We start from the raw sequence: 23,627 nt of genomic DNA, 5'->3' as shown, positions 1-23,627 counted from the left end.
CGTTCAGTTGTAATCCATTTCAGAAACAGATGATTGCTAATGCAAACAAATGTTTACGTTATGCAAACAAATGTTTACGTTCCCCCTGACACGCTCAATTTGCGTTCAGCTGAAAATTCAGTTTAAAACACTATGTCGAAATAAAATCGGGCAAAATTTTAAACTCTTTACGCGAAAGGATATATAGCATAGGAATTTGGGTAAACCTACCTGATGAGATGTACTACGCACAACTCGTTAGTTGGTTTCGTCTCCTTTAATTTCTCAAATTTTACAAGTTTCTAGGTAATCCACATGTAAATATAGTTAAATGCATAATAAGCAACAATTGTATGAATTAAAAATATTTAAATGTTCTTAAATACCATGATAATTTAATTAAAACAATGATAACTGCATGTATGGTATCAGTGTATATGAACTATTTGAATGCCGGGGCAACTTCCCCCGATTGGCTAGTACATTTACGCAAGCAACCAATAAACTATCGGCGACAAACAGACACTTAAACCGCATATAATAAAGTACGCAAGCAACCAGTAAACTATCGCCGACAAACAGACACTTAAGCCGCATATAATAAAGATTTGATAGATAAATAAAAGTCTATATAATGCGATTTGAAATGGCAATGTTGTAATAACAGGTTATTGGTCATACAAACGGAGAGTTAATTTAAATACAGTTAGCCAGATTAACCGAGATAATACTGGAATGACGTCCACTGTCAAACTAAAATTACTAATTCCGAGCGCAGTTATAAAAACACAATGAATAAATAAATAAAATGCATAATATTATTAACAGATAAATGTTAAGAGCAAGTTGCTTGAATTTTAAACAGTTTAATTTTGAGAATGAATTTATTTGATTAATTAAATCAGTATTTGTAACAGAAAGACGTTATTACAAGTAACACTAGAATAATCATTATTAGATATGAGGAAACGAGTTATAAATAAATATGACATCATCTGCTATCACTGCTGCTATTCTATGCACTTTTCCCTTTTTCTTCGTTATTTATTTATTTTTTAAGTTTCTGTGTGCAGTTTTGTTTTCCGCTGACGATCTGAGACAGTAACTTCCCATCCCTCTGCAATATGCAGATTTGGTTTTAAAGAAAATAAAAGAACATTGGGCATGGCTAAATCTAAATTGCATTATAACTTTTTAATTTCGTAGTGGGATGTAACACAGCGTGAGGTAATGTCTCCTAAATGAGGGAGACTCAGTTGTAGACGTTTCTTGGGGTCAAAACATTTTTGATGCATTCATAAAAATAAATTTTGTTTGAGTGAAAAATGCGATACATATAAAAAATAAAATTAAATCGAAAGCAAATTTCGGATAATTAGTTTAATTTGATCATTCATATTCATGATTAAATCTAGCAAGGTGATTATTTTACAGAAAAAGTAATTGTTCAAAAACCTAATAATTTTCCACATTAAATTTTCCTTCTTAAATAGAAAACCTGCAATTACTCGAGGATATTTCTTAAACGTTGAGTACTTAAATTTAGCCCTCAATTCCAAAACCTGAAAATACTATTCGCTTCGAAAAAACGTTTTGATTAATTTCGTAAAAAATCACAGATTTGAAGTTAATATGGATAAATTTTATTTTCGAAGCATATTTAATAGCTAAATATAACTTCTTTAATTATTCGCCTGAATATTTCTGAGAAACTGATTTAATATCTGAAAAGTCTTTAACAGCCCATTTTTCTTTCGCATAATGAATAAAAATATTCGTTATATTTCGTCATGCGACTTTATTCATTTTCCTTCACACAGTCGTTCCCCGAACACAAATTTCAAATACTTAATTTGAATTGCATGTGTTTTGATTAAAGCTTCCTCTGAAAACATCAAACACTAATTAATTAATTAACTAAGATCAAACATCAAGTTGCGTTGCGTAATATGTTAGGAAATCTATCTTTATTATTAGATTCTGTTTCAAAAATGGTGAAATAAATGAATACATAAAATAAACGTTTACTTTTTACATTTTAGCCGTAACAATATTTATATAGCTTAAACACTTCTTTCTGGCAGATATTTCTTCCTCGAATCTATGTTATTTCAAGATAAATAATAATTTTATTCACATTTATTTCAAATCAAAGGGTTGTTAAATCATCTTCAGTACTTTTAACGTAATTTTTGCAAAATATATATATTTTGCAAATATACATACGACAGACAAAAATATATTTTACTTCATGTGGGTAATAATTCAAGCGCCAAAAGATGTTTAAAATGTATGTGAATCACATTGACCTCATTACTTCATTTTTATGTCCTTCCAACTTCTATTTTTATTTATTCTTGTCGTTAAAAAAGAGCCTTTTAAAGGTAAAATGCATGTAGAAAGAAATATTTTGGCGTAAAAATGTTTTAGGAAAAAAGTAGTGGTATTCAAGAGATTTTTAAGAAGAAATGTATTCTGTTAAGAGCATTTTAGTAAGTTATTTATTGTGAATTTATTTTTTTAGGTTTATGCCAGGAACCTTGTCTCAATGGCGGGCGTTGCATTGGGCCTGATCGTTGTGCCTGTGTGTATGGCTTCACCGGCAGGCGATGTGAAAGAGGTAAGTTTTAAAAAGAAATCTTTTATTGAGTGTTCTTCTTTGCACCAATTCCTGGCATTTAATAATATTCTAGTTCCACTTCTTTTTTCGTGAACTATATTCTAAAGCATATTGCCAAAAATTCATGAATCAATGACCATTCAAAACTGTGGCACAGGCATTTAAATATAGATACTTTCTTGTCCTTGTAGGAAGAGATTGCTTATAATCTGCGTTTAACTTTCTTTCTTAAATCGAATACAATTAAGGGGTGTTGGAACCCCAAAATCTTCAAAAATCATCTTTTTGCATTTTCAAATTCTCTACACTTTTATCTTTCTAAAAATACCATCCTTTAATCTCTATAAAAATTAGAACTGTAAAAAAATATAGTTTTAATGAGGATTTTTACATAAAAACGCGTTTTTCTCCAAACATCATTTTTTTATACTCGATGTACCTTTTCTCAGGAACTACTGCTTACAGGTATCTAAATTTTTTATGGCTTATTCATTAGGTTTCCTAATATTTACTGAAATGAGCTTTTTGTGATAAACTTAGAATAAAAAATTTTAAGAAGTTTTTTGTGTGAGAAAAGTGCTAAATTTTACTATGACTAACAAAATATTCTGTAAATTGTTCTAAAATTCAAAATGTTTCAAAAGCTCATTTCAGTATAATCAAATAGGTATACTTTAATTACACAAAAAATTTCAAGCGTGTATCTACAGCAGATTTTGAGAAAAGATACATCGAAAAATGGCCAATTTAACATTGTCGGTATAGGGGTTTCTGATACCCCTTAAATATATTTCATTTTTCTGATATTTCATAATTGGGCATTTCTGTGCAAAAGTGATGTAATGAATGAAACTGAATAAAAGGATAAAGTACCGCACGTCGCTCTTTTTCTGGGCATTTACTAGGCAGCTCACAAAGGATGATTCATGATTTAGGAAAGCTTTCCGCGTGCTACACTGATGGTGTAAATAAACTAGATAAGTTAGTTTTAAAATATAAAATAGATTTAATTTCATTTGAGGCAGCTTTGGCTAATTTTAAAGTCTGAACAAGAATACATCATAAACCCAGCGATGCAGCGGAAAATTGTAGGTGCTGTCCTTTTTTTTTTTTTTTTTCCACAGTTTAAAAATATTTTAGAAATGCGCAGCCTGTCATTTCGTAGGATTTTGTCTTCATTAACCCATATATGTTATTAGTATATCCTTTAATATCATTTCCATTTTTGTAAACTCCAAGTAGCGAATTAGTTACTATTAGTATTTAACTCTTTGAGGGGCAGGAAAAGACATTTAACTTTTTCAGCAAAACTCTTGTTTTATTTGATATATCAAGTGTTACAATAAAATTATTTGCGACAATTACTCATATTTTGTCCAAGACGCGTGAAAACAATGACCACATGTGATCAGTGTCAATGACCACCGCCCACAAAACGCATCCCTACAAATCAGTCTCTATGGTCTTTTTCAAGCAGAGTGCAACTTTGCATGTGCTGCATTCCCAAACTCTTCTTACAGGCTTTTTCTTTGTGCTGCTGAGTGCACATCGTCGTGATGGCTGATGCTTATTTTCTTGAAGAAGAATTGCTGCATTAACTACTGGCTTATGTTTCTTGATTGACATCTAGTAAGCTATAAGGGAACTTCAGAAACGGTCAGTCTTGAAAACCACTCACACGAGTGAGTAAGGCGTTCAATAGAAAAGGTGGTTATTGACCACCGCTCTTCAAAGAGTTAAATCTGTATTTAAGCGTGGAATTCTTGAGTTCAAGAAAGAACTTTTCGTAACTATTGCAAATTTGCTACTCTATTAGATATTTATCATACTGAACTGAATTATCGGCTTTAACTTTGCTGGCCGCACTTCCTTCTAAAAATATCAAGACCGAGCCAAAGCTGTTATTGGTTCAAATGACCGGACCCTTGCAATTTGATGCATTCGTTGGAAATGGCCAATTCTTATCGGTCATTTAGCTGTATCATCACCAAGATTTCCCTAGATGCACCACAGGCAGCGACAGGTTTTACATTCGTGAGAATGGACTGATTTTTGAAATTTGATGGAAATACGAAGGTCTTCCAGGCCTCTTTCCCTACCTCCAAACATATAAGGTATTTTCTCCCTCCTTTCTGCACACCTTCGTGACGTAATGGTAGCACACTCAGCACCTATTCCAGAGGTCCAGGCTCGCGTCCCGGCGAGGGCATTGCTCATTTTTCTTGTTACCTGCTTAAAAAACCTAATGGCTCTACAACTTCTTGAGATACTTTTCGGTTCGCTAGCTCTTTAATTGCTCCCATGCCGCATAGGAACTGTGCAATTACAAAACGTCTAAGCTTTGTCCGTGATTCGAACCCGATCCCAACAATACAGAATCCAGAAGAGCTAACTACTACAACGAATGATCAGGACTGAATTATAGCCCTGATATCTGCTTCCTAGACAGTGAGCTCCGGGGTGCTTGTGCATCATGCCTGGACAAGTGGTCAACTTGTCGCAGGGCCCCCGGTGCTTAGTCTGCAAGTGAATTTGTTACTCATTTTATCGACCCACTCAAGGGATGAAAGGCTGAGTCAACCTTGCCCAACCCGGGAATCGAACCCTGTATCTGTGATGCTGCTGCGCTCCTCACTAGCCACTGCGCCACCGGGCCTTTATTGATTGCAGTTCACAGTATTAACATTAGACAACAGTTCTCAACATTAGACTTATGCAGAATCATGGATAAATTTTTAAGTGGGGATAAACGAGTATTGAAGCACCAACAAGTGCACAGACGAGCGTGCTTCCAAAAGTAAAATCTTCAAAATATCGCAAGAATACTTATATTTTAGGCTTACGCGTACATAAGTAAATGAAGAGCAAAAGCCTCTGTGTGTTATTTGTTCAAACATTTTGGCTGCAGACAGTATGAAATCCAATATGTTTGAACGACATTTGGAAACGTTTCAATGAGTACGTTAACAAATCCGAGAATTCTTGGAATTAAAATTAAAATAATTTTTAAAAAAGCTTTTTATGGAAAGAGAAAGCATTACGTTCCTCTCTCAAAGTTTCATATAAAATAGCCAGATTTAAAAATTCTCACACCATTGTTGAAGAGCTTATTTTGCCATCTGCAACTGAGATTATAGAAACTATGCTTAGAGATTGTGCAAACAATTGCAACTTATTTCAAAGGATACTATTATCCGTCGAATTGGTGATATAGCTGAATGTGAACAACATCACTTCTCGAGAAGTTAGATGACAAATTGTTTCAATTCAGCTTGATGAGGCAATAGATAGCAATAAAGATGTTATTTCCATTGTTTGTGTTCGTTTTAGTGATGGTATGTTAACACTAGAAGAACTACTTTTCTACAAACCAACAGAATTGAAAGCAACAGCAACGGCATTATTTACTGTCTTAAAATAATTTTATGAACAAGACAAAGCGTGAAACAATTGCGTCGTAATGTGCACCGCTGAGGCTCGTTAAACATCTGGAATATTCCAAAATATACCAGTACTTACGAAACAAAAATCTCCGCGATGTATCTGGGCAAACTGCATGATCCATGGAGAAGCTCTGGCTTCTAACAAAATAAGTTCTCATCTGAATATTTTACTAATGACGGTTAGAATCGTAGTAAATTATATAAAAATGAGACCCCTAATATCAAGAATATTTTGTTCACTTTGTAAAGATATGTGTGCAGTACATTCAGCGTTATATTTTATTTTGATAAGATAGTTATAACATGGGAAATGTTTGCAATGTGTTTATGAATTAAGAGATGAAATCCCCTTTAAAGCAGACGGGAAGTCAGAGGTTTTCAGACGGTATATTGGTGATAAAAATCAAGCTACGTTGTAGACATATTTGAGAAATAAATTAAACATCTTGAATCATCAATTCCAAGCAGAAAATGCACATATGTTAGATGAGAGGGATAAATGTTAAGGCTTCTTATAAAAAACTGAAATTGTGGAACAGAAATTTAAAGCAAAAAAATCTAAAAGGGTTTCCAAATGTGGATGAATTTATTAAAACTCAGAAGGCTGAAGAACAACATGTGATAGTTGTTTTTGTAACCATTAAAAATCATTTAACCGAGCTGGCAGAGAATTTCGAAAAGTACATTTTTGTTAACGGCAACTTGGGTAGCAAGTAACTAGAATGCGTTAGAGATCCACTTCAAAATACTCTTTCAATTTCTGAAGAGGAAATCTTCATAGACGTCACGGCAAGTGTCGAAATCAAACAGCAATTTAGTTATAAACAACTCTTTGAATTTTAGCAGGGGTGGAAGAAAAGTTTACTGCACTGAAAGTTAATATTTTAAACGTCTTACCTTTGCGAAACTGGATTTTATATGATGGTTGCTTTGAAGACAATATATAAGATCTCAGCTAAATATAGAAAAAGAACTCATAAAAGTGTATTTCAGATGTTAAACCTTTCTTCAAAAATCTTTGCTGTGCAAAATAGGCCCAAGGAAGTCATTAAAAATTCTTAAACTTCTTTTTAATTAAGCACTGATAAGTTAATTATTAAATACATTGTGCAGCACTGATACAGTCCTATTTATAAGTTGTTGCTGTTGCTTATGCTCAATTGTTTGACAGTAATAAAGCAAGTAATAAAGCCCAATGCCCACGAAATTCCTCGTGGCCAGGAGAGCAAGATTACGTATGTCATTGATAACAACTTTTTGTAAGTGCATTATATCAGTGTAAATGTGTATTTTATTTTTTATTATGGAAGATTTTATTTTGTTTTGTTTTCTTTTTCCTTTCAGTAACTTCGCTTTTCCGTTTCGATATGCTCGCGCTCCCCATTTAGTGTTATCATGCCTTCCTAAGGAAGCGCACCCTACAGATTAAGAAATGCTTTTTTTAAAGGAATTTAGTTTAAATATTTTGAAATGCCTTCTAAAGATTCGGATGCAAACCATAAAATTTCATCCCATTTGCACTATTTTCTGTTGTTGCAAAGAAATATCAGACTAAGAGAAAACTATTCACTTCGTCCTTGACTTGTTTTTCGAACATCATTTGCCTTTATTTTGTTTAACAACGTCTCAGCTTAAGAACTGAGATAAGAAAGACTTTGACAGGCAAATGTAAGTCGATTAGATATCTTCTGAGAACTTTTGTCAGCAGAGAAATCATCATTTAAATTCTGTGATGTCTTTTGTTCCCCACGTTCGAATGCATCTTTGTAGAAAGGGTAATCAATTTTCTTTACTGAGATAATCTTTAAATGTTTTAGAAATGGTGTGCTTTGGAACGGGACATAGCAGAGATACTCTTAACTAATTTTAAAGATACGCGAAAGAAATCAATGAAAAAGTTTAATTCAGTGTAAATTGATTTCCGTACTGTAACTGATGTAGGGAACAGACTGCGTTTCGGTTATTTTAAAGCAGATCATCTGCATTGTATGCTTGAAAGTATCATCACATTAGGCAATAGATTCAAAAGGGAAATAGAAATACTTTTTGTAAAAAAACTTTATCTTAATTTTTTGGCTATAGTATTTCTAAAATTTATTTTAGAAGAAATTTTTATATTTATTTTTCAGTTGCAGAGGATGTAACAGTGTTAAGATCACAGTTTTAAGTTTAAATTCTGACTGGCAAATTTTGAACTTTTATGCAAGAAGGATAGTAAGAAGAAGATAGCTGAAGGATCATCGGTTTCTAACTCCCCGAGTTGTTTAGGATTAAAAAGATTTAAGATTGGCGTGATCATTTGTCATCCACTAAAGCCCAGGACTGCAGTAAGCCCATGCATATAACAGACATTTAATAATAGACTCCAGTAACCGTAACTGTTGAAATATATTGTGCCGATGCTAGATCATTTTGAACGTAGATACCAAAATAAAGAATTCGTATATTTTGCTTTATAAGTTTGAAACTCTTCAAGCGGAAAGCAAGTACTATTAATTTGTATACAAAATACCTCAAGTGGTCACCACATAACTTCCTTGTAATGCCTATTAAATTATAAACATTTTTATTTAAACTTATTTCTTTTAATTTCATTAGATATATTTCTCACTCAATTAATTCACTTCTCACTTCGTCGCAACGCAAAAATACTTAAAACTCACAGCAGCTTCATTAAAAATTCTACGAGTAAAATGCGAAAAACCTAAAACACAAGATGCAGTTAAAAACAATTTTTACAATAACAATTAGAATCTCTACGCATAACCAAGTATTTCGACGAGCGTACAGGAAGACAGATTTTTCGGTGCAGAAAACTGAATGTTTACGTTTGGTCCCATTCGGAAAAAAGACACTGAAGTTGGTGCACAAACTGATTTAATTCACTATTCTACTAAGAATTTAAAATGCAAACAAATGGTGCATATTGACGAAATGCCTAAAGCCTTAACCGGAACATAAGAACAATATAATTCAATCACTTTTAAAGAAAGAAGTGCACAGTTTACCAACATATAAGAATAAAAATCTAACTTCCCCTAGACGGGAAACAAAGTGGGTATATAAGTATATATATAGAGAGAGAAGAGATAGATATATATAGATATGTTTGGTACGGCCGATTGCAACCAAAAAGGAAAGCTCACCACTACATGTTATAATAGTCCCATAAGCAAAATTTCAAGGTTTTTAAGGGTACTCGTTTTTGAGTTATGCGAAATACATAAGTACGTACACACGCCAGGAAAAGAATCTCTTCTGATTCCATTTTAAATCCACTTTGGAAAAAGAGTCCTTTGTTCTGTCCTTACGTACACATGCAATGCAAAAGCATCGTTCGAATGGATTCGAGAGCGGTCAAATAGATATTGTCTTTGAAATATGATACCCGAGAACGTTCGCAAACACAATATTTTCTTTACTTCTTACAAGGAAATAAAAAGGCTTTGGGGATTTCCATGTCTTCAAAACGAATCTTATCATGTATCCTATTTAAAACCTCCTATCTTAAAATCTAAAATAGAGGTAAAAGAGCTAATAATATGGTAAATTTGTAGACCATATGACCAAAAACAATTTTCTAACGATGTAATTTTATCTTGCAAAACTGGAAGGAAAGTGAACGCATTTGAAATTATGCAGATAATAGCAGTGAAGATAAAGCATTGAGTCATTTGAGATTTGATAATGGAAGATGCCTGTCCCAAGATGTATGAAAGCAGAAGACAAAGGTGCCTATTAATATCTTCTTATAATTTGTGCTCATCAGATCACTCTGTGTATCATTTCTATACTGCCTGGCCCAAGATGGACAGTCGAAAATCTAAAATTTCTTATGCTCTCGGATGATATCAAAGGCGCTTTTACGAGAAAGAGTTTTTTCAACCGTACAGGTGTTTAAGCAAAAATGTTTTTCCAATCTCTTTCATTAACCGAAGAAAGTACGATTTAAGATTTCCATAAAAGGGAAGTATATGAAAGTCCTGGATATTGTGCTGGCTTGTGGCTGTTTCTTAAGTTAATGGGCTATTCAGCAAACCAAAGAATGTTACAGTGGAGCTGTGTTTCAAATTTAGTATGTTCCGCTCTAGAAAAATTTTTACGTATAAATATTATGTAACTGTAAATTGATTGCTATGGAATTAGACCAGCCTTCGGTCTGGAGAATTAAGCATAGCATCCCGAAAACTGATCACGCAAGCAACTAACTTAAAAAAATATTCCAGAAAATCATCTAATTAATACTGTTTTATTATTGTTGTTTTAAAAGAGAGCGAGAGGTTGTTCTATTTGTGAAAATTTCAAAACTCTATAATGAATGCATTCTTGGATGTTAGAATTTAAAAATCCAAAAAAAGAGAATATAGTGGAACTTATAACAATAATATTAAGAAAATGTATAAATTACATAATAGATTTAACTTTAAACGTAAGTAAATTTTTAAATTTTATTATTTTGTATAATAACTCGGAAAGGAAAAGTGAGATTAAAGATGAAACTAGCATTAAATGCGAAATCTATCATTAAAAAATAAGAAAACATAAAAGAAATATCATTTATAAAATATCGGAAGTACTTCTGTAATAAGCATAATTTCCTTGCTATTAATTATTTTTTCTACAAAGGGGAACATAAATGTATAAGTAAAACCATTATTAAAGACATCTGTACAAAAAGGAAAAAAATCTTCTCTTTCTGCTATACTGCAGTGTATTTCAAAATTTTTGGAAAAACGCCTAATTAATATTTTCTTATGATTCTTGTTTTTAAGAATGTAAAAAGATTTGTTTTATAATGCATGAAAATGTGAAAACGTTATGAATCGATATACTTTTTGGATGCTGGAATTTTAAAATAATCGACCTGAAATAGTCGATACAGTTTCTTTAGAAATATAATTAGTTCTTTAGGAGTTAACTCAGGATCTTCGTACAAGTTGCATATCATTTAGTGAGCCAAAAAGAAAGATTGAGACGAAATCATGTACAGATGCTTCATTTTGTAGTAACAAAGAAAAGGTTAGGTCTGTTATATAGAAAGCAGCTCTAGTTTATTAACTGTCATTGCCATATCTGTCTTTATTATTCATATCGCTAGGGTTTTCTTTTCGCACAACTTCATTAATTATCTCATTTCTATTTCTGCTTCAGATGAATACCCAGTCCCTCCTCCTCCCAAAAATAGACAGTTTTATATCTCCCGTTCTGCTCAACCGATTGACAAAATTCAATTTGCATTTATCATGTCTCGAAAGTGAAATTTGTAATATATATTAGGTTTGTATACGACATTGTTCTAACATAGGCATTTTGGCACAAAAACAGATATTTTCTGAAATGACATGTCAGGTTTTTTTCCCTTCATATTCGTATTCTACGACTCAAATTATGCTTAAAAACCAGATTTTGTAAATTTTGATGCAAAACTTGAACAGTAACTCTAAAATTTACCTTGGCGCATTTTTTCCCTTTCACACCCTTTTTCCTGCGCCAAGAATAAATTACTTGACGAACTTCTCAGTTTATGGAAACCTATTTCACTTTCTCGTTCATCTTACAAGAGCGAGGAAAAAGTATCAATTTTTTTTCTCACATATGCTTCATATATTCGATGATCACAGTAGTTATTTTTAGATAATTTTTCCTTTTTAGAATTTCATTTTAATTATTTGAGTTGTGTGGGTGGATTATAGTTCTTCAAATTGTAATTTGAAGTTTCTATTTACTCATTCGCATTGCTTACTTTAGCATGTTTATTCTCATATTTTTTTAATTTTATTTTTATTTTTTAAATTTTATTTTATTTATTTATGTAGTATTTCTTTCGAAAGAATACTTTGTCACCCACTATACATCACAATGCGTTTCAAAACGGCTTTCGTCATTCAAAGAGATTTCTTTTAAAATTTTAGTTTGAAGTTAGTTAGTTGTATCTTTCTGGGAGACTGCTTTTCATTTTCCAGATATTTTAATTGCAAGTTAAGATTGAAGTAAAACCCTAAGGACAACTGTTGAGTTAAAATACGTTTACCAAATCTCAGAGGAATTAAGCATCTGCCAAACATTTTTGATCAACAAAATCAAGCGTTAATCCTGTCCCATCTAGTAATTCGACCAGTAAATGCCATTGCAAAGAGCTTATTTTTAAAACTTATCTGTAATAATATGAAGAAACGTTGTAGAGACATTAGGTTATTTCGAAGCAGGAAAGTGAGTAAAATGATGAACGCACTCGCCGGGAATCGAACCACGGACCTTTAGAAAACGCGCCAGCCCACTACACTACAAAGGCGTGCTAAGAAGGCGGGTGAAATACCTTATAAAGTTAGCTATTTAAAAGTTATTATTTGTAAAGTTAGCTATTCTTTGTAAAAGGGTTAATATAAAATTTCTTAATCCAAAGGGGCTACTGCCCAGGAGGACTATTAATTTCTTTTTGCCATTTTGCGTTGAAACACAATAAATGTCGATTCACTTTTCAAAATACTGTTTATTTATTTATTTATTTATTTATTTATTTATTTTTTTTTTTTTTTTTTTTTTGGTGTGTGTTTGTTTTTCTATGGTGTCTAGTTGTTTGCTTGTGTGTCTCATTCCCTGCTTCTTCCTTTCTCTCTTACCCTAACAAATCATTTTTAGAACAACATTTTCATTTTTATCATTAGAATATTGTATTTTGTTTGGCGATGAAACACTATTAATGTCGATTATACTTTTCAAAATGTGTCATATGCAAATTCCCCCCATGGACGTAATATACAATATGATTGGGGATCGGGGGACGTGGGCACCATCCCTTTACCATTGCGGTTAATACTAGCTGTATATCGAAAACACTCCGAGGAATACATCCAAAATTTCCTACCCTCTTCCACAACTACCAACCTCTCGAACCTTTCTAGGAAAGCGTTCGGCTTAATTGTATTAAGTGTCTCTATACCATAAAGACATTATATACATTTACAGACACCCATGCTTTTTCCGGAATTTGAAACAGTCTGCTGGTTGCGCTACCACCATGCCAAACAGGGAAATTAACTTTATATATATATTAGTAGCCAGCAGCTAATCCAACAAAACATGTACCAAAAAATGGAACAGCCAACTAATAGTTTACGCAATACTTGCTGGCAAGCTGGATGCGTTGCCCTAATTCGTTCTCCTACACAACGACTATATTCATCTACTCGTAAAAGCTGAAATACACTGCTCGACATTGAAAATGCAACACCAAGAAGGAGTGGTCAGAAATTTGTGCAAATTTTAGAGTAGACGCATGTCATTGAGTTATGCGAATGATGTGAAATGCGCATCTCTCCGACGCACGTGAAGTAAGATATAAGGGAAGAAACGTTCAGAATGGGCAATATTCGTGTCGTTATTTCTGCCAGACGAATTATCGAAGAAAGTTGGTTTTTGTCCCGGAGGATACGTGTAATAGGAGAGAATGCCAGGCCGCCGTCAACGAAGGGACTTCCAGCAGATAGACGATTTTACGAAGGGTATGGTGATCGAACTGAGAAGGGCGGTTGGTCCACGTTAAATCGCAGCTGATACCCACACGGATGTGAGCACGATGCGTCGGCTATGGCGAACATGGTTTGAACAAGGAAATGTGGGAAGAAAGAGGGGTGCAGGTGCAGCCAGAGTAACGTCAGCACACGTAGATCGACGCATCAGCCGACAAGCTGTGGCGGTCCCGCAAGTCACTTGTACCGCGATTCTGCAGCATGTGCATGCAAGATACCCTGGATGTTCCCGTGTCGACCAGAAACATTTCCCGTCGATTGGTTGAACGTGGCCTGCACTCATAGACGCCAACGTTTAGAATGGTGCCGGACTGGAGCAATGTGGATGAGAGCATGGCGAAACGTCGTGTTCTCAGATGAGTCACGCTTCTGTTTATCCAGTGACAGTCGCCGCATACGTGTGTGGCGTCGACGTGGAGACAGATCTAATCCGGCAGTAACCGTGGAACGCCCGACCGGGCGATAACGTGGCATAATGGTTTGGGGAGCTACTGCCTACGATTCCACGAAACATGTAAATCATGTACAAGACGCCTCTAGTGTGTACATTACATATTATGTGTATTGAGCATATTTCCGCATAGCGCTTCTGCTTTACGCACACCTTACTATGTCTCATATGTTTCTTATGAATGCAATATTTGCATTTATGTGCTCTATGTGTTTCCGTATGTATTCTATGTGTCATGTTATGTATTCTCGCGTGTGTTTTTATGCTTTTATGTTTAATTTTGTATATCTATGTGTTTCAGCTTATATGTGTGTTTTAGTGTTTTAATGCTATACTTTATATTCTTTTTAAGTTACTTTGTTTTGTAAACAACGTCCTATGTAAAATCTACTTGACATTTAGCCCCTGTATGGCCATGTAAACTCCCGGTGCAGCCTCACGGGGCTCCAGCGAGTTGCTTCTTCGAGATAGTGGAGGACGTGGAACATATGCCTGTTTACCTATGTTATACGCCAGACGTCCTCGTCCTCCGTCAACTGTCACCTGCCTGCGATTCCAGGTCACCTCTAGTTTGTATTCAGGGCACTATGACGGCCCAACGATATTTAGATAATGTACTTCGGCCGGTAGCAATCCCCTACCTTCAGGGGCTGCCTAATGCAATTTTTCAGCAGGATAACGCCCGACCACACAGTGCTCGCATCTGCCAACATGCTCTGCAAGGTATACAGATGCTTCCCTGGACACCATACTCTCCTAACCTGTCACCAATCGAACATGTGTGGGATGTGATTGGACGCCGTTTGCCGACTCTGCCCCTGCCTCGTTCAGAAGAAGAACTGTAGCAAATGGTTGAAAGGGAATGGAGAGCCATCTCTCAGGACACCATCCGCACTCTTATTGACTCATGCTTAGACATGTTTCTTCGTGCATCGCTGTCCGCGATGGTCTTGCATCCTACTGAGTCGACGCCGTTCTAGCTCTGTATTCTGACCATCATTTTGAAATAAAGATTACTTATTGCTGCTTGCTGTCTCTGTCTTTTTTCCAAATTTCATCACTTTCTGACCACTCCTTCTTGGTGTTGCATTTTCAATGTCGAGCAGTCTATGTTTCTACATTCGGTTTCAGCGACGTAAAAAAGGAGTTTGTAATGAATGATCACGAGACTGAATATGTAATATACCCTTATCATTGGTAAGTTATAATAACGATGATTTTAATGGAACTGTCATTGTAATTAATTCCGCTACATATATGTAATAATAAAGATATTTTTCAAATCTCCTATATCCACATGAATAATGCAAGATTAAATGCCTTTTTAAGTTTTTTCTCCTCACTTTAATTTAGCAGATAACTATTTTTTGGTCCCTTCTTAAGTGTTTTTATAACTACAGGAAGCATCCTATTTTTAAGAAATAAACTTTCTTTTAATAATAAAAAGCAGCACGTCTTGCACCAATATTAATTAAAAAAAACCAAAAAAATGCTGATGTTTAGAAATAGCTGGGATCTTTTCAATTAAGTAGCTCCGTGATCTGGAAAGGAAATCCCTCTTGACTGAATTTGTAAAAATATTTAAACTTTTTTTTGTACGAAGTTCTGTTTCATTGGTGAGTTCGAAAGCGAACATAAAGATCTAATTTTTAAATGCTAATTCACTCTTTCTGGAATGTGTGAATGTTTCAAAAGGCTCAAAGGCTGCAGTAAAACAAATTAATGGCTTCATTGTTTTTATGAAATGGCACAGAAGATTCTAAAAGCATTGACACTATGTAACTAATTTTTTAAAGAATTTTTTAATGCAGGAAAAGTTAGAAAATACTTGAAATTTGATTCTTCGATTTCCAGCTTTGCACGAGGAAGCTGACATAAATTTGCGTTTTTGCAATTTAAAATTTCCAAATTAATCAAAATTTTAAATGTACGTTTTATAAATCCATTTACTGTAATGAGAAATATTTACCCGTATATATAAATAGGAAGAAAACGAATTTATCTCGACCTATATGAATAAGATATGCAAGGAGAAAAAATTCTGGAGTCTATTTTTTCTAGATGGAAAAATGTTTTAAGCAGTTTAATTACCTTTTAAATATCCATTATTTATTTAAATTAAAGCTGAAAAATTTTCAATTCTGGCAGCTATTCCATGCTATTAATTGTATATAAAATTCAAAATTTATGCCTATGGTTGAGATTTTCCTGTATCTGGTACTAATTTTTGTCCAACGCAAATGCCTGTATAACCGAGTACAAAATTACTGCGATGAACAAAATTATACCCGTGTAACACAGAACAAAAATTGGTACCTGTTTAGTACTAATGTTTATATCACACAGATGCCAGTATAATATAATTTTTGTCCAACGCAGATACCTTTTTAGTTCCCCGTATCATCTTAATTGGGCGATTCCAATGTTGTTGTCTATAATGAACCATTTTAAGACCTTATTTCAATACATTTTAAGTTTAGACCTTTTTAGAGTTTAGTTAAAAAGGGCATTTTATCGAAGTAGTGTTGAGAGGCAAAAGCTTATATCAAATTATTCAATTAGGCATTTAATCATTCAATTAGGGAAAACCTTATTTTAAAATCATTTTCGATTGAAATTCGCAAAAACGCTCATTGCAAAATTTATTAGTAATTAGTACCAAAATTTAAATAAGTACAGTAAAATTTTGTTGTTTTAGCCCAGTTTTTAATATATTACTTAGAAAAACATGCAAAATTTTAGATCTATACCATTAAAAATCTTTTAATATATAAAATAAGCAAAGGAAATGCAACGTAGAAAAATGTATTAATGCATAATGAAAATGAGTACAGTTTGTAGCTATGTAGTACCTTAAAAAGTATGTTAATTTGTATTACAATAGGTTATTCCGTTAAAAATTTGTGAAATAAGAATCTCTGCACCTTGGAATTCACAAAACAGTTGCTCTTGGCAAAAATATCTTTTAAATTTAGTTCAAAGTTTTTAAGCAACAAAACGAAAATAAATACCTCGAACTTGAAAAATAAATATCGGCAGTTTCATAAAATATCAAGCATTAGTTCGAACTCCGAAAACTTATTGCAAGTTATTAAGCTTCAAGATCATTTCTTTATGCAGTTTCTAATATCTAATTTATTTTTGTACTTTTCGAACGGTGATTAACGTGTGCACAAAATGAATGCTTTCAATTTCATGGTAATATGTAATTTATAAAATTAATCATTGAGTGCATTTGTCTTTCCAGATTATCGTACCGGCCCATGTTTTAGGAAGGTAAAGAATCAGTTCTGTGCTGGTCAATTAACTGGAGTCGTATGCACTAGACAACTGTGCTGTGCAACTGTGGGAGTTGCTTGGGGACATCCATGTGAGCAGTGCCCCTCCCAACTGGATTGTGAAAGAGGCTTAATTACTAACATACAATCCAAATCCTGCCATGGTACGTATGGACTTTTTCATAATCATTTAAAAAGAGTGAATAAATATTATGAGGAAAATTCTAAGAGCAATACTTTCTAATGTTTTGCATCAGATATTTAAATTATAGACAAAGTAAAACGTAAACAGTATACATTAGGAAATTGTTAAATCATAGTTATTGTTCAACATAAGAACCAATCTTAATGAAACATTTCTTGCATCTTAATACTAACTCTTTTTTGCTTGTTACGTTAGATCTTGAAGAATGATTAGACTTCTGCCGAATCGAAACTTAAGTCCGCGTAAATCTTTTCAAAGCATCAAAATGAAATTCCACATATTTGCAACTTTTATTTCTAACCGCTTGGCCAGCTTATAAAGTCTGTGCCTCTTTAGAAAACATAAACTTTTAAAAGTACTCTTGAAGAATTATCTTCTATCCTTTGTGAAATTAAAACAGAGATCAGAAGAAGGGTGTATAAGACCCTTTTATTCGAACATACAATTAATAAATGGCCCAACTTGGGTTACTGGAAGCCAACACTTCTGGCTTAACAGAAATACGTAACAAATATTAATTTAAAGGTCTAGTAGGTTAGCTTAACATATCACAGAATACTTTAACGCGCAGGAGGAGCTCTGATCTGTAGTATCCGGCGAGATAGGCCTGAAGGAGAGAACCCATCAACGCCGCTAAGTTACTAATAATCACAGTACAACGAAGCCTGGAATAGTCAGACGTACTAAAACTAACTTCCAAAACTCTTGCTTAAATAGCATTTCATTCAACACTTATCTGAATAACTCTCGCTATCTCATTTACATTTGGGCATGAAAGGAGTGGATGAAAAGAGAGTACTAGGAAATTATTTTCAACTTAAAATGAACTATTAGTTAAAAATAAATAGATAAACCTCACAAGCTCAAAGATTGCAGATTATTGGGATATTGAATTCCAGACGAGTTCTGCCTGTTCCGGTTCGTGCTTCTTTTAGAAGCTTTTCAACTTACCAAACAAAATTTTTCTGCACTGTAATTACAAATTAATAGTTTGTCAACTTGCAATCAGTTATTTGCAAATCCTCGATCGAAGCAAAATTACAGAGCATATTTACTCATTTTAGAACGATCTGGAGGCCGTTTAATTAATTTCACATAGTATTTTTTTTTATTTTCGATCTAACGGCCTTTATCTCTGGACTGAAAGTCTGCATTGTGATTTTCATGACAGAAGGATTTTCTCGTAAAATTTCCAGGGATATTGATTCCTCATTCCTCTTCCACCACGAGCGCCCATCAATCAGTCGTGGTGAGTTTGCGCTACCCTCTCAGCATTATAGACGTAAATTCGTATAGAAGGGTGGCTTTCGTATTCATTACACATGAAAATTTCTGCCAGACTTTAATGTATCCGATTTCTGGTTGTATGTATATTGAAAAGAAAGGAATCATGGTACAACGTCAGTTGTAGTCATTTATAAATCATAATAAAAAAATCCATTTATTCATTACATTTTTTAAAAACTTTGAAATTTCAGCTCTAAATCCGAAACGTTCGCAGGTTTAAGTCTGTGGGTGTAATGTCAGCTAACTGTACAGGAATACATTCATATGATACATGCAATACATGTATCAGTAATCATTGTTTTAACGAATGAAGTTTATATTCGAATGCGTGTATTTTCAATTATGGACTGTATTTTCGAAGTATAATTAGTTGCTTTGTCTTGATGAAGTTTCATTCTTAGAAAGTCATTGGTATAAAGAAATTGAATTTCTTCTGTGAACATTGCAAGTAAAACTTTCTCTTGATAGTGTGATTTTGATAGTTTTTTTTACATTTCTTATTTTTAATTCCGCATTGTAAGAGAATTTCTATGACAATCATTTAACCCCTTACTGAAACTTTCTTTGCATTGACGGAACCAGGTTGTACGTGTAATAAATAGAAATTGTTTTCGTCGCAGTCATTTAGGTGAATTCATGCTTCATCAAGGGTTACAATGTATTTCCATTTGTTCATATTAAATAGTTTTCTTACGGGTTTCTAAAATTGTTCTACAATAAGCCACATGCCTTGGCTAAAGCTGGTGAAACTTTTGAACGAACGATTTAACTTTAAAAACGTTAGAAACAGAACGTAGCTTTTTTAGGAGTTTGGAGTCTTCTTTCCGTGCACGAGTAATGATCGACGGTTTTTTCATATGCGATAATAAAGCCGCTTATTTTGAACTTAAAAATCTGTAGCACATTTCACAGCGTTTTTGGGTTATGGAATAGGAATGTCTTTCTTCGGAATGCGTAAAAACATATCTCTCAATCCCAACTTGTTCATAGGCGAAATTTTGAAAGGAAAATAAATTTAAAAGTAGCAGATGATATTTCTCATTTCAAATAATAAGCTGTTCCAGAAATCTTTTAATCCAAAACGTTTCCTTTTTTCAATTCTTTATCAATATTGTTCAAAAAATGGCCAAGCGTCGTCTGTACTCTAACTTACATTTTGATCTTTTCTCATAGAATATCCTTGTCTTGTAAGGCTTTGTAATATTTATTGAAAAATTAAAAGATGTAATGTTTTGGTAAAAGAAAAAAAAATGGCATTGCCAAAAAGTCATAAAATTTGTATGACACTACTACACTACCCTATTAGTTAATAATGTTATTAATCATCTAATTAATGACTCATAATTAAATAACTGTAAACTAACATAACTCTAAATAAATATTTCTTTGATGAATTCAGTGCTAAATTTGACTTTCATCTACCGTAACAAAAAATTATTTTCTAAAGACTCGTAACACATTATTATACGCTACTTCGTCAATCAATAATGACCATAAACAAATGCAGCATGTTATTATAACACATTATTATACGCTACTTCGTCAATCAATAATGACCATAAACAAATGCAGCATGTTATTATAACACATTATTATACGCTACTTCGTCAATCAATAATGACCATAAACAAATGCAGCATGTTATTATAACACATTATTATACGCTACTTCGTCAATCAATAATGACCATAAACAAATGCAGCATGTTATTATAACACATTATTATACGCTACTTCGTCAATCAATAATGACCATAAACAAATGCAGCATGTTATTATAACACATTATTATACGCTACTTCGTCAATCAATAATGACCATAAACAAATGCAGCATGTTATTATAACACATTATTATACGCTACTTCGTCAATCAATAATGACCATAAACAAATGCAGCATGTTATTATAACACATTATTATACGCTACTTCGTCAATCAATAATGACCATAAACAAATGCAGCATGTTATTATAACACATTATTATACGCTACTTCGTCAATCAATAATGACCATAAACAAATGCAGCATGTTATTATAACACATTATTATACGCTACTTCGTCAATCAATAATGACCATAAACAAATGCAGCATGTTATTATAACACATTATTATACGCTACTTCGTCAATCAATAATGACCATAAACAAATGCAGCATGTTATTATAACACATTATTATACGCTACTTCGTCAATCAATAATGACCATAAACAAATGCAGCATGTTATTATAACACATTATTATACGCTACTTCGTCAATCAATAATGACCATAAACAAATGCAGCATGTTATTATAACACATTATTATACGCTACTTCGTCAATCAATAATGACCATAAACAAATGCAGCATGTTATTATAACACATTATTATACGCTACTTCGTCAATCAATAATGACCATAAACAAATGCAGCATGTTATTATAACACATTATTATACGCTACTTCGTCAATCAATAATGACCATAAACAAATGCAGCATGTTATTATAACACATTATTATACGCTACTTCGTCAATCAATAATGACCATAAACAAATGCAGCATGTTATTATAACACATTATTATACGCTACTTCGTCAATCAATAATGACCATAAACAAATGCAGCATGTTATTATAACACATTATTATACGCTACTTCGTCAATCAATAATGACCATAAACAAATGCAGCATGTTATTATAACACATTATTATACGCTACTTCGTCAATCAATAATGACCATAAACAAATGCAGCATGTTATTATAACACATTATTATACGCTACTTCGTCAATCAATAATGACCATAAACAAATGCAGCATGTTATTATAACACATTATTATACGCTACTTCGTCAATCAATAATGACCATAAACAAATGCAGCATGTTATTATAACACATTATTATACGCTACTTCGTCAATCAATAATGACCATAAACAAATGCAGCATGTTATTATAACACATTATTATACGCTACTTCGTCAATCAATAATGACCATAAACAAATGCAGCATGTTATTATAACACATTATTATACGCTACTTCGTCAATCAATAATGACCATAAACAAATGCAGCATGTTATTATAACACATTATTATACGCTACTTCGTCAATCAATAATGACCATAAACAAATGCAGCATGTTATTATAACACATTATTATACGCTACTTCGTCAATCAATAATGACCATAAACAAATGCAGCATGTTATTATAACACATTATTATACGCTACTTCGTCAATCAATAATGACCATAAACAAATGCAGCATGTTATTATAACACATTATTATACGCTACTTCGTCAATCAATAATGACCATAAACAAATGCAGCATGTTATTATAACACATTATTATACGCTACTTCGTCAATCAATAATGACCATAAACAAATGCAGCATGTTATTATAACACATTATTATACGCTACTTCGTCAATCAATAATGACCATAAACAAATGCAGCATGTTATTATAACACATTATTATACGCTACTTCGTCAATCAATAATGACCATAAACAAATGCAGCATGTTATTATAACACATTATTATACGCTACTTCGTCAATCAATAATGACCATAAACAAATGCAGCATGTTATTATAACACATTATTATACGCTACTTCGTCAATCAATAATGACCATAAACAAATGCAGCATGTTATTATAACACATTATTATACGCTACTTCGTCAATCAATAATGACCATAAACAAATGCAGCATGTTATTATAACACATTATTATACGCTACTTCGTCAATCAATAATGACCATAAACAAATGCAGCATGTTATTATAACACATTATTATACGCTACTTCGTCAATCAATAATGACCATAAACAAATGCAGCATGTTATTATAACACATTATTATACGCTACTTCGTCAATCAATAATGACCATAAACAAATGCAGCATGTTATTATAACACATTATTATACGCTACTTCGTCAATCAATAATGACCATAAACAAATGCAGCATGTTATTATAACACATTATTATACGCTACTTCGTCAATCAATAATGACCATAAACAAATGCAGCATGTTATTATAACACATTATTATACGCTACTTCGTCAATCAATAATGACCATAAACAAATGCAGCATGTTATTATAACACATTATTATACGCTACTTCGTCAATCAATAATGACCATAAACAAATGCAGCATGTTATTATAACACATTATTATACGCTACTTCGTCAATCAATAATGACCATAAACAAATGCAGCATGTTATTATAACACATTATTATACGCTACTTCGTCAATCAATAATGACCATAAACAAATGCAGCATGTTGCTGTGCCACATTTGCAGGTTTCAAATTTCGACTGAATTCTAGGCTGCTTAATTTTCCAAGAATAATTTTCATCTGCATTTTCAGATTTATTTTATAATTTTTTATCAAAATATTATGTAGAATGGAATGCCCCTTTTTCTTCCTGAAGATTTGAGAAACCGAAAAGGACAGTTTTTACTTCCAATATAAGTTTCGCATTTTAGTATTTTTAAGTTATGATGCTGATGAAGTTGAAGTTTGTAATTTGTAAATATTTGAGTTAAAGTTAAGATTTCAGCATCGTATGTTTTGCTCTGTACAGCTGAAAAACCGTTATTCACTAAGCTGTCCAATCTGGTAATTGTTTTTATATACTTTGAATTCGATATGAAACTGAAACAGTTTACTCGGATTAGGTTGGTAACATTTAGAATTGCGCTTTAAAATCTTACCAATGGTGTAATTGCTGTTTATCAGAAGTTAAAGCACTGTTTGTTACCCTCTGTCTGAAAGCCTTTTCCCTGAAACAGTCTGAAGTTTTGTCCTC

At 32.9% G+C, this 23,627-nt stretch overlaps 1 protein-coding gene across 2 annotated transcripts in view; it reads left to right on the top strand.

The window, feature by feature from the left end:
* Positions 1-23,627, top strand: part of LOC118189594 (fibrillin-1-like) — a 791,047-nt gene that overhangs the window by 426,076 nt on the left and 341,344 nt on the right. For both annotated transcript variants that reach the window (XM_085810675.1, XM_085810674.1), the window contains exons 5-6: positions 2,504-2,599; positions 17,270-17,464. In XM_085810675.1, the coding sequence (XP_085666801.1) occupies positions 2,504-2,599; positions 17,270-17,464 (291 nt within the window). The remainder of the gene's footprint in view (positions 1-2,503; positions 2,600-17,269; positions 17,465-23,627) is intronic.

This window comes from Stegodyphus dumicola, chromosome 2 (genome assembly GCF_044657685.1).
Source record: "Stegodyphus dumicola isolate Sdum_Otavi_A_Nest chromosome 2, ASM4465768v1".
In the NCBI taxonomy this organism is placed as follows: domain Eukaryota; kingdom Metazoa; phylum Arthropoda; class Arachnida; order Araneae; family Eresidae; genus Stegodyphus; species Stegodyphus dumicola.
The sequence above is the reverse complement of the archived record's forward strand: the minus strand, read 5'-3'. Positions and strand labels throughout refer to the sequence as shown.